General features: G+C 40.8%; 1 protein-coding gene across 3 annotated transcripts in view; it reads left to right on the top strand.

Annotated features, from left to right (window-relative positions):
- mzt2b (mitotic spindle organizing protein 2B) overlaps positions 1-12,522 on the top strand; it is a 36,835-nt gene extending 24,313 nt beyond the window's left edge. For all 3 annotated transcript variants that reach the window (XM_072247635.1, XM_072247637.1, XM_072247636.1), the window contains one exon: positions 11,188-12,522. In XM_072247635.1, coding sequence (XP_072103736.1) covers positions 11,188-11,369 — 182 coding nt within the window. In that variant the 3' untranslated portion in view covers positions 11,370-12,522. The remainder of the gene's footprint in view (positions 1-11,187) is intronic.
- The last annotated feature ends 626 nt before the right edge of the window (positions 12,523-13,148 follow it).

The raw sequence follows: 13,148 nt of genomic DNA, 5'->3' as shown, positions 1-13,148 counted from the left end.
AAAGGAGTAGTGTAGTGGACTGATCTCTACCTTGATGAGGCCAGGTAACAACTCTCAGATACCTCCTCATACCTACACCCTTTGAAGTGGACCCCACTCCAAACCATCAGAAAGCTGTCTCTGACACCATCACTGACCTCACCAACGTAAGAGAACTTCCATCCACTGCCAGCAAATTCATGGTTCCCTTACCCCATACTGCTCGCTTCTACCTGCCTCCCAATATCTGCAAACCTGACTGTCTGTGTAGGCCCATTGTCTCTGCCTGCTCTTGTGCAACTGGACTTGTGTCCTCATACCTCGACTCCATTCTATCCTCCTTGGTTCTGCCCTTTCCTATCTACATCTGTGACATTTCTCCTGCTCTCGATCTCCTCTGTATCTTTCAATTCCCTGGCTCTAACCGCCTCATCATTTTCACCATGGATGTCTAGTCCCTATACATTCCAATCCCCCATCAAGAAGGCCTTAAAGCTCTCAGCTTCTCAATGAAAGAACCTGCCAGTTCCCCTACACCACCACCCTCTTCCATTTGGCAGAACTGGTCCTCACCCTCAAGAATTTTCCCCTCAGCTCTTCCCACTTTCTCCAGACTCGAGGGGTAGCCATGGGCACCCACAAGGCCCCACCTATGCTTGTCTTTTCGTTTGCTACGTAGAGCAGTCCATGTTCCAAGCTTTCTTTGGTAATGCTCCCCAACTCTTCCTCCACTACATTGATGACTGCATTGGTGCTGCTTCAGCACCCATGCCAAGGTTGTCAATTTCATCAACTTTGACATTAACTTCCACCCTGCCCTTTAAATTCACTTGGTGCATTTCTGACACCTCCCTCCCCTTTCTTGACCTCTCTGTCTCCATCTCTGGAGACAAACTGTCGACCAACATCTTTATTAAACCTATAGATTCCCGTAGTTATCTTGACTATACCTCTTCCCACCCTGTCTCCTGTAAAAATGCTATTCCCTTTTCTCAGTTCCTTTGTCTCCACCGCATCTGTTCCCTGGATGCAGCCTTCCTTCGACGACATCAGAGATGTCCTCCTCCTCCAAAGAATGAGGTGTCCTTTCCTCCACCATTCATGCTGCCCTCACCTCCTCCATTTCCTGAACAATTGCACTCACCCCATATTCCTGCTGCCTTAACAGTGATAGAGTTTCTCTTGTCCTTGCCTACCACCCCATGACCTCGCATCCAACACATCATTCTCCACAATTTCCACCCCCCTCTAAAGGGATCCCACCACCAAACGTATCTTTACCTCCCTCACACCTCTTTCCACTTTCTGCGAGGATCGCTCCCTCTGTGATTCCCTTGTCCATTCATCCTTCCCCATCAATTTCCCTCTCGGCACTTATCTTTGCAAGCAGCCAAAGTGCTACACCTGCCCATTCACATCCTCCCTTACCTCCATTCGGGGCCCTAAACAGTCCTTCCAGGTGAGGCAGCACTTCACCTGTGAATCTGCTCGTGTCATCTAGTGTGTCTGGTGCTCCCAATCCGGCCTCTTCCACATTGGCAAGTCCTGTCATAAATTTGGGGACTGTTTTCTTGTGCACCTCCAGTTCCATCCACTAAAAGCAGAACTAACTGGTGGCCAAACATTTTAATTCCCATTTCCATTCCCGTTTCAAGGCCTCCTTGTACCATGTTAAGGCCACCCTCAGGGTGGAGGAGCAACAACTTATATTCCTTCTGGGTAACCTCCAACTTGATGGTATGAATATTGATTTCTCCTCCAGGTAAAAAGAATTCCCTCCCTCTTCCATCTTCTATTCCTCACTCTGGCCTCTTGCCTCTTCTCACCTGCCTGTCACCTTCCCTTTCCCCCATGGTCCACTCTCTACTCCTATCAGATTCCTTCCTCTCTAGCCCATTACCTTTCCTTCCCTATCCTCCTGGTTTCATCTGTCACCTTAAAGCTATCCTTCTTCCCCTCCCCGCACCTTTTTATTCTGGCATTTTCCCCCATCCTGTCCAGTCCTGAAGAAGGGTCTGAGCCTGAAGCATCAACTGTTATTCATCTCCATAAATGCTGCCTCACCAGCTGATTTCATCCAGCATTTTGTGTGTGTTGCTTTTGATTTCCAGCATCTGCAAAGTTTCTCGTGTTTACATTAAATAGTGTATTTGATTTTTTTTAAGCCCTTTTGCTCTTAAAAAAAAATATTTTATGATGTGTACAATCCTAGTACATTCATAGAAAGTCAAGGATATGAAAATGATTTTCCCCAACCTTCACCATTTACTCTTAAGTTTATTCATAGTAGCCAGCTGTAAATGTTGCTGTTCTATCTATGTATTGCAGTACAATGCAACCAATAATAAACACTGTAAACCATGTAGTTGGGTATTTCACAGTGGAAATTATGTAATTTGAAAAGTACATATCGATTTTCTTATGTTGATTCAAAGAATGGAATTTTCCAACCCTAAGATGTCTGCAGGTGTGAGCTATCGATGATAAACTAATAAACTCCTGTTATATTTATTCTGGAATCTATAAAGATGTGTTGGAATTATTAGTGAAAAGATTTTTTTCCTAAGTGGTTTGCTGGGCTTTTTTATAGAGTGATGCATGTCTGCTTGGCTGCTTCCTTTATTGTGACTAACAGGAATATTATATGATATGCATATGATTCCACATCAGGTCACCAACTGAAATTACATCCCATTCACTGAATATGCCCAGTCTTTGTACTTATTTTAGCTCAATCACTTATACTTTGAAGGCTGCAGAAATGAAGTATCTTCCAGTAAATCCTTACTGGTTGGCTCTTAAACATTACTTGAAGCTATTAACTTCTTTTAAACCTAGGCCACAGTACATCAATATTCTCTTAGGAAGTGGTTTATCCTTGTCTATCCTTGCATTTAATAATATTGTTTTCCTTTTGTATGAAATCCTCCTCCAAATGTTGGTATGTTTCCATAAATTTCTATTTCTGCTGAACTCCAAAGGACATTGATGGTGTATTGAATTTTGTTGTGGTAACATAATTATATGCTTGTAAGTTAACACTTTGAAATCATTGTAATCCTGTCCTTACACCTGAGCCCAGAAAGATAGAAAGCTGATCTTCTGGTCCCTGCTTTAAAATCTAGCCATAAATTTTACTTCTTGTGCTTTGCAGGTGACATCCTAAGCATTGATCTCCACTGTTCAGATTCAAATGCTGTACATAGGTCCCTGGGTCTCACTGATCTGGGGATCGCCAATTCTTCTTACCATGAGGATCGCTGATGTTCATCCTCTGTGTCTGCTGACACAACCTGACGCTCACGGTTGCTTGTCCTCGACTGCAGAATGCTCCAATCTGGACTCTGACTGCCTGATTTTGCCTCTGACTTTACTTATTGCCCCTGACCTCTAACTCCCCCCATTCCTGTTCCTAAATCCTAGCTTGACCCTAACTTCCTGCGTTGTCTCCATAACCATCCCTGTGAACCAAAAATAAAACTTATTCTATGCAACACTCTGACGGACATTCTCAGCTATAGTTGTACACATCAAGGTAAACTTCTTGAGGAATTGGAAAAACAATAGGAAATAATGTTTGACTTGTAGTTCTATAACTGACATCTGCTGAAAATTCTTCTTTACTCATTTAAAAGGCTTGTATAGTTGGACTGAAACCACCACTTTTAGCATAAGTTTTCATATATTATTAATTCCATGTAACACCCACAGTGGCCATTTTGAATTAACTTGTATCTCACCCCTCATCATTATTTTAGCCACCGCAAAGAAACTACTTCCTTAAGTGGAGGTGGGGCAGAGCTGAACCCTCTCCAGTAAACCTTAAGCTGTATATTAATTTCAGACACGTGAATGAAATATTGTAGAATTTAAACATGTGAAAATGAATTATGCTATACTATCGGATAAGTCAACTAGATTTTGATCACCTTGAGTTTAAATAGAAAGTCTTTCCGTTTTATATTTGCTTTTGTTTTAAATTCCAAGCACAAATTGAGACAAAGGTTTTAAAAGGTTTTGACTCAGCACAGTTTATTAGAAATAAGCAGTCAGAACCCAACATGTTATAGTGTATTTTATTGCTATGTTGCAAAATGCATTAACCCAAACTGAGGTGATGGCGAGTCTCTTGTATAATGTAAATATCCAGAAAAAGAAATGCCAATGATTTGTTTTTTTGAAATTGTTGCATACAGAGATTTTCTATTAGTTTATGGGGTAGGCAGGGTTTATGATGTGTTAGGCTACAGTTGTTTTTCTGAAGAAGGTTTGAAGGGTTAGAATTCCTAATTCTATGCTTTTATGAAATCTGTGGTCTTGGGAAAATTGTACATAAATATTTTGCATGTGAATGTAGATAATTCCTGCAACACACACAAAATGCAGGAGGAACTCAGCTGGCCAGGCAGCATCTATGGAAAAGAGTACAGTCGACGCTTAGGGCTGAGACCCTTCAGCAGGAAAGGGTCTTGGCCCGAAACATCAACTGTACTCTTTTCCATAGATGCTGCCTGGCCTGCTGAGATCCTCTAGTACTTTGTGTGTGTTGCTTGGATTTCCAGTATCTTCAGATTTTCTCTTGTTTGTGTGGATAATTCCTGCTGAGATTCTGGCTTTTTCTAGGTAATGATGGCCACTTCATTACTTGGTTATTTTGTTTCCAGTTTGCTGCTACTTAACAGTGAATTATGAAGTAGTTAGTAGTCAGGTTCATTAGGTTGCTTCCTGGGATGAACCGTTTGCCTTGTACTTTAGAAAAGAATTTGTGGGTGATGGTGTTCCTGTGTGCTAGTTGTCCTTGTAGCTGGAGTTCATGGTTTTAGGAAGTTCTGTCAGAGTAGGATTGGTGATCTTACAGGAGTATATTTTATAAACAATACACAGTCTACACCTTCTGAACACTAGATGGAATGAACAAACACCCAGTAAAAGCTGGTGGTTGGGCCACCTGTTGTCATTCAGGCAATTTTGATCTGGATGGTATTAACTGGAGTGTGATGGAAGCACTTGTGTTTTATGGAGGAGTCCTTATTTTTGTACATGGAGAGTATTTCACCAACTTCAGGATTTGTTGCATCCAGATTGTGGACAATTTGTGGAGTTTGGAGGTGCAAAATGCTCATTTATTTGATGGTGGGGAAATTGGAATGGTGTCACTATTGAATATTGCAGGTGGATTGTTTCTTTGAACAATTCCTTGTTGGAATTCAAGTTTGCTTGCACTTGTGTGACACAGATGTTTAATATCATCCAACAGCCCAAGCTTATTGATCAGGCTTTTCTACACAAATTGTTTTTATAAATCCTTTCATTTTCTGAACTGAATGTTCTGCAACCATCGGTGAATGTTCCAAGTATTGAACTTATGAGAGAGAGAAAGGGGCCATTAATGAAACAGATGAAGTTGGTTGGACCCAGATCATGGCTCTGAAGGGCTTTACCACTGACACCCAAGGTCTGAGATGATTGGCCTCTCTATCAGTCAAGAGTGATGCCGGTGGAAGGTTCAATGCCAGATTCCAGTCTCTGTACCTGATTTCAGTTTTGCTTGGGTCCTCTTGAAACCACATTTGATAAAAACACTCTTAATCATTAATGGCAGTTACTCTCACCTGACCTTCTTGGATCATGTCTCTTATCCATGATTGCAACAAGACTAAAGTATGGTCTGGAGCTGAGTGTAATCCTGGCAGAATCCAACATCACTGAGCAAGTGATACTTGATGGTAATATTCACAAAACCCTCCATCTCTGTGATAATTGAGAATGGATGATCAAAGTAGTACTTGTCCAGATTAGATTTGTGATTTTCTTTTGAAAACAAAATGCACCTGCCCTATTTTCCACATTAATAAATAAAACAGAAAATTCTGGAAACACTCAATAGGTCAGACAGGACTAATGTTTCAGCCTAACCCATTGTGCTTTCCTTCCTTTTCAGTCATCATTTCACATTTCCAGCATTGGCAATTTTTTTTATTTCAAGTTTACACCTCTTTAGTAAGTGCCCTTGTAGTACCTGTTTGGCCAGAGGCTTGACCATTTGTGGAAATCACATTTCTGGCATTGTTGTCAAAAGGTTGCAAGGCTCCACAAATTTATTATATCCATTTCTCAATGCCATAGAGCAAATTAAATTAGCTAAAGACTGTTAACTGAAAACATTGTTAAACTCACATTTAGTTATTAAGGCCTTCTGTGGAAGGCTGAAAAAGATTAGGCACTTGACACATCTAGGTGAAGATAGTTTGTAAGTAAACGTTCTCACATTTATTTATTTGTAATTTGTGAACACTCTGCTCTTAAACGCATTTCTCCCATTTCACGCACATCTGCTCTCACCCCATCGTCCCGCCACCCCACTAGGATTAGGGTTCCCCTTGTCCTCACCTACCACCCCACCAGCCTCCGGGTCCAACATATAATTCTCTGTAACTTCCGCCACCTCCAACGGGATCCCACCACTAAGCACATCTTTCCATCCCCTCCCTTTCAGCTACGCGACTCCCTTGTCCATTCGTCCCCCCAACCCCCCATCCCTTCCCACCGATCTCCCTCCCGGCACTTATCCTTGTAAGCGGAACAAGTGCTACACATGCTCTTACACTTCCTCCCTCACCACCATTCAGGGCCCCAGACAGTCCTTCCAGGTGAGGCGACACTTCATCTGTGAGTCGGCTGGGGTGATATACTGCGTCTGGTGCTCCCGATGCGGCCTTCTATATATTGGCGAGACCCGACACAGGCTGGGATCATGATGTGTCTATCCACGGCCTCCTCTACTGTCAAGATGAAGCCACACTCAGGTTGGAGGAATGACACCTAATATTCCGTCTGGGTAGCCTCCAACTTGATGGCATGATCATTGACTTCCCTAACTTCCGTTAATGCCCCACTTGCCCTTTGTACTCCATCCCTTATTTATTTATGTATTTCTTTTTTCTTTTTTTTTCTTTTTTTCTCTGTCTCTTTTTTTTCTCCCTCTGTCCCTCTCACTATAACTCCTTGCCCATCTTCTGGGCTCCCCTCCCCTTTCTTTCTCCCTAGGCCTCCCGTCCCATGATCCTCTCCCTTCTCCAGCCTCGTATCCCTTTTGCCAATCAGCTGTCCAGCTGTTGGCGCCATCCCTCTCCCTCCTGTCTTCTCCTATCATTTTGGATCTCCCCCTCCCCCTCCCACTTACAAATCTCTTTCCATCCCTTCTTTCAGTTAGTCCTGACGAAGAGTCTGGGCCTGAAACGTTGACTGTACCTCTTCCTGTAGATGCTGCCTGGCCTGCTGCGTTCACCAGCATTTTTTATGTGTGTTGCTTGAATTTCCAGCATCTGCAGATTTCCTTGTGTTTGAAGAATATTGTTCTTGTTTTTTTGTTTAGCTCACACCCTCACTATTGGAAAATGCACCTTTCAATCAGACTCCACTTACCTATGGAATACCATCCTGTCTTTATTTCTGAATCTCGGTAGCTGCCCAGAGAATTGCCATTTGAGTAGTATAAGCTCCATATGCCAAATCAATCATCTTCTTTTAAGGCAATCCTTGGCGCCAAGGATGGCTTGTTTCCGTTCCAGTTCTGTGGGTCTTAAGATACCTGATGAGATCAACATGTCCCCCACAGACTCCGTGTCAGGTAGGTTAGAAGAAGCTTGATATGTTTGTTAAATAAAATGGGTTGAGGTGTGCCCTTCCTCTGTTTTGTGTCTCATGAAACTTCTGTAGGTTTGCAGTGCCATATTGCACATTGAAAGGCCTAGATAGAGTAATGTGGAGAGGGTGTTTTCTATGGTGAAGGAATCAAGGATCAGAGGGCACAGTCTCAGAATAGAGGGGTGCTGCTTTAGAACAAAGATGAGGGGGAATTTCTTTAGTCAGAGGGTGATGAATCTGTGGAATTTGTTGCCACAGGCAGCTGTGGAGGCCAGGTCTTTGGGTGTATTTAAGACTTGAGGTTGACAAGTTCTTGATTAGTCAGAGCATGATAGGTAATGGGGAGAAGACAGGAGAATGGGGTTGAGAGGGAAATAGATCCACCATGATTAAATAGTAGAGCAGACCCAATGGTCTAAATGGCCTCATTATACTCCTATGTCTCATGGTCTTATGTTTCTTCTCCATTTTTAGCAAATATGTTCCAGGGATTCCCATGGGTTAGTGAGGATGTTTTATTTTTACTCTCACTAACCAGTATGGGGTGGGGGAAGGAAAAAATTATCTTTCTAATTTCTTCCCTATTTCTCCTCACTCTGTCCCTTAAAGAGGTGTGCAAGTAGCACTATTCATGTTAAGTAATTCTGATTGATGTGTAACTATATAATTCTGAATTGGAGGCTAAACCAAATTCCAAGTTAGCTAGGGAAAAAATTACATCTATGTTCAAGGCAAGCTTTAGCTTTTGCTTAAAGTCCATACAGGGCTGCATCCTTGTTTAATTTGTATTTAGCTTCAGAGCCACAAAATTAAAATAAGTTTTTCCAATTAATAAGTAGAAATATGAATGGTTTGTTCAACATCAATTGATGCAAATATTTAAATAGCCTGAATGAATTACAGAAGCTTGCTTTAACATGGTGTTTTGAATAAAAAAAGAAATTGAAGGCAATTTAGAAGAATAACTGAGGATTGAAGGATGACTCAAAGCTGAAGATCAAGGTGATTGGTTATGAAGAGTCTTCCACACACAGGAAGAAAAAGTGAGGTATTTTGGAGAAGCCCTCTGGCTGTAAAGCTGCAGTAGCTGAATCCTGTACCAGAGTTGGTGGACTGGAGGTGACATAGATGACAGAAATAAAAGACCATGGATGGATTTGAAATTAAATTTGAGTCTCCCCTCCCCCCCCCCCCCCACCTGTCCAAGTAGTGTGGACAATGCTATATTTGTTGCCTATTCCAAGTTAACAACACTTCAATACTGTTTGGTTTAAAAATGCTAATGGTTATGAGTAAACTATTGCAAAGTGAAGATGTTTGTAGGCATCTTTACTGTTAGAGGAAATGAGTTCACTTTCCTGACTGACACAAGTTAACAAGTCCATTGCACAAGACATACTGGCAACTTTCTTAGTAATTTGTCAGTGAAACCATTTGAAATATAGTGAATGCTGCTTCATAACCTACCATGATGTGATTTGACTTTAAGATCAATTAATTGTTAGTCTGAGATCAAAGCTATTGCATCTGTTAGATAACCTGAGCCAATGATGGGAATGTGGTGACTGATTTGGGTGAATTTGTGAGTTATGTATTAGAAAGCTCAAATGAGATGGCTTGTTCAATTGGCTTAGTTCTGAGGTTGTATTTTGTTTTTCAAGGATGCAGAGAATAATAAAAAGATTTCAAAAAAAATATGCAGTGAGTACCTTTAGGGAAAGATAGGCTGATTGGGTATTGGTTCCTCTTTCTTTTAATTAAATTCCACTCCTGTTGCAAAACTCCTGTATAATAACTAATTAAATTTACAGAAGTATTTTACAACGATTAGCTGCAGTTGTACAGTAATAATGTTGATGTGAAGTGTTTGCTGATCAGTGTACAATGTGAAGATTAATGAAAAATCCCTCATACTAGAGGAAAACTGTCAAGTTAATTATTGTCATCTAGATTTCAGGAATTTAAACACCAGTTTCATCCTTATTGCTTCTTGATGTGGGAACAACTGATGCAGTTCTAATAATAATAATTTCGTGAACACTTTTTAAATTTCAGACCTATATTACCAACCCAAGTGGCTGTCCATGTCCTTTTTTCAAAATGATCATTTGGGTTGATTCTTGAGGCCGTCCCAGTGGATTCCTGTTGTATGATTTTGCTGGTACCTGTTGTTGGAATACATGCTCTTGTTACCTGCTGATTTACAAATTCCTGCAATCCGTTTTCCCATCTTGGCTGTGAATTCACATGCTTCTGGCGGTGCATCAGATCTGGCTTGCTTTACGCTGTAGTTTCCACGCTGTAGGCAATAGCAAGGGGCACGATTAAGCTGCCAATAGTTGGCTTTCACACTTCTTTTTATTTTATTTGTGTTGCTAAAAACTGCTTTTTCAAAAAAAACATTGCAAGTTGCTAGTGTTCCTCTGAGATGGAGGTTTTAATATCTTTCCTAGCCTTAGCTAGTTATGGGAATCCAGATTATGTTCACATGCAAGCTCATATTCACCAATTTGTTTAATTAGCACAGCACAATGATGTCAAGATATGTGTCGTCTTATCAGAAGTAAAATATTGCAAGTTGAAAGAAAAATTTTGGTGAATCTGATTGGGCTGGTTGTTTCTAACCTGGTCATGGAAGTCATTTTCCGTTGAGCAAAAATGACTTCGTTTGGGACTAAACTTTAAACCTCTCTCCACTCTTCATGTTAAGCAATTGGTTGATGAATCAACTCTAAAAAGTGTTCAGAGAGCCATGTCTTTATATTATCGCACTCTGTGATTTGAACTTTGAATGTAGCTTTAAGGGAAATGAAGTCAGTATACTTTCTGTCAAAGAATTTTTCTATATACCTTATTAAATCTCTTTTTTTTTTAAGAACCCAGTGTGCTATAAAAGTAAATTTGATTTATTTCAGCAAGTTATGAATTTTCTGCATGCGGAAGCCTGATTTGTATATGATTTTCTCTAAATTCATTTACAATTCTGAGAAAGATGCATTCTCCTCCTGCCTAGTTTATCTCAAGTAGCAAGCATGGACCTCGGCCCACACAGAGTGACAGGATTACGCCTCACCCTGCCAATCCTTTATGCTAAGCTCTTCATCTTGAAGGTGCAGTAGTCGCAATGAGCACACTCCATTTTCCACCTTCCAGGTAGTCTGGGAGGGCAACGAACAAAGTGATGGAGGAATTCAGCAGGTCAGGCAGCGTCTATGGAGGAAAATGGACAGACAAAATGTTAGGTGAAGACTCTTCATCTGGACTGCCTTTTTTTTTCCCTTTTTGGCATCATATCTATTGGACTTAATCAAAATTACTGATGAACTCTAGGCCGGAGAGGATCAAATGGGTACCTTATTGATAAAGCAGCTGTTATTGCATTTCACACCAGAAAGGGGCTCCTCAATACATTTTGATCAGGTTTTTACCTTGGAGGAACACTGGCACAGGACATGTTATCTTTTCTAGAGTGTGTGATACTTTTAAATTCCAAATTGTCCTGATTACAAAACTGACTGCTATCTTTTCTTCCCCTCCCACCACTACCCTTTTTCTTCGTAGTGAGAAATAAATCCAGCACTGCTATCAGTGGCTCACAGACACAGACAGAGCGAAGCACCACCCGCGAAGGATGCAGCCAGCGTATGCCGCGCCAGCCGAGTGCTACCAGAGTCCCCAAGGGCAACACTACCGGGAAAACTACTGCAGGTGGCAGCAGTGCACACACAACATCTGGCCAGTAGACTGAAAGACATCTAGCACCTTACAAACATGCCTGTGTCATTGGGTAGAGGGAAATTAAAGCAGGGGTACTGTCCTTGTATATTGTTTTGCTTCCTGTGTAATTATGTAGAGCACACAATATGCTATCTATTTTGAGTTTTTAAATAGCTTGTATAAAGTCCATCCTGGGGACCTTGACTCAGAAATAAAGTGTGATGCATAATCTGCAAAGAGCGGGATAGAATTTGAACTAATGGTCAGTTTTGATACGTGTGAAGTCCCTGATGTCTTGAAACCCATAAGTTAAAACCATCTTGTATTCACATATTTTAAAACAATACCAATGTTGAAACTGTAAACCACAATGACAATAATAATTAAAGATGTGCATTTAAAATTTAGTGATAAAATCAAGAAAAGGGCAATGTCCATTTTTTTAAGAAAACATAGACTCTATATTGTTCCAATTAATGCAGTCCCAGGTCCTTGTGAAGAAAAACTTTGATAATTCTTGACACTGAAGAATCTCATGAAAAATTCATTTCCAGGGAACCATTTCCCCTTTGTACCATTAACAAAGCCAAAGTACAACCCCACCAGAAACCATGTCAAAACACTCCACAATGATGGCCTCCAGATGAGTATGTTTCATTGATTTTTTTTATGTATACTCTCATTGTATATAATGGATACAATAATATCCTTCCTAAAGATCACCATCCAGTATCCATGTCTTTCCATCAACTCAACAAACCTGGGTTCTTTGAATAGTGTCCATCGATACTGAGATACTTTTCTATACTGTATATAACTCTAGGACTTTATTACATTGCTTTATCTTAGAATTCTTGAAAGGTAACAGCAGTCTGAAAGGTGACATCAGGTCATATTAGCCAGTCCACTGCACCTGCATGTTTAATCCAAGGAGAATTTATCAGAAAGGTACTCTTAACAATTTTACATTAATAAATTTAAACTGCTTAAAAGGGACGTAATTCCTAAGCCAATCACTTGAAATAATTTTACTTTAAAAATGTGCAATCCTAATATGTTAATATGATAAATACCCTATCGTGCCAATTACTAATGTTGGTAAGGAAATTATATTTTATTACAAGCACCTCAAATTTCTTGACATCATCTGCTTCTGCATTAAAACACTTCAACTTCTCATACTTAGTAATGGTGTCATTTAAATGTTCCAAAGTGCACAATGACCACCTTGAAGCTTTAATAGCTTCCTAATAGTTGCAGTTGGACTTTGAACTTTCTATCCAAGTAAACTAGCTTCCCTGCCTCTACTCTCAAGTATAAAACTAATGTTAATTCTGATGGGAATATGCAGAATTCTTTTCAGTGTTCCTAATACTTCTGTCAAGTTTCTGTGAGGGATTCTACAAAACCTCGCATAAAATTAATGAACAGTGGTGGAGCTGGGCTTGTTGCGCACAGTGTTGCAACCTGCTTCAGCTACCCAGGGAAGAAAACATCAATGGCTGTGCATGGAGGTGGTACACAATCCAATGAACTGGGTGATTGTCTTGATTGTTTTTGTTGTGATCGCAAGACCCTGTTGGGCATTGGTTAGGAGGAGAAGATGGCGGCGCGACGCAACTTGCAGCGGCCACTCCGGTGAATTATATCTGTTATCTGTCAAGTAGGGTGTCGTGCACAATCCTGATTTGATGGAGACAGACGTGAGAGTACCGAGGAACATCTGGTGAAACTTCTGAAATGCCTGTTTCGCTGCCGCTGCTACTGTGTGATCCAGAATCTCCGGAGGGGAAGGCCCTGAGTCC

The sequence above is a fragment of the Mobula birostris genome, chromosome 31 (assembly GCF_030028105.1).
Source record: "Mobula birostris isolate sMobBir1 chromosome 31, sMobBir1.hap1, whole genome shotgun sequence".
NCBI lineage: Eukaryota > Metazoa > Chordata > Chondrichthyes > Myliobatiformes > Myliobatidae > Mobula > Mobula birostris.
This window is presented reverse-complemented; position numbering and strand designations above follow the sequence as displayed.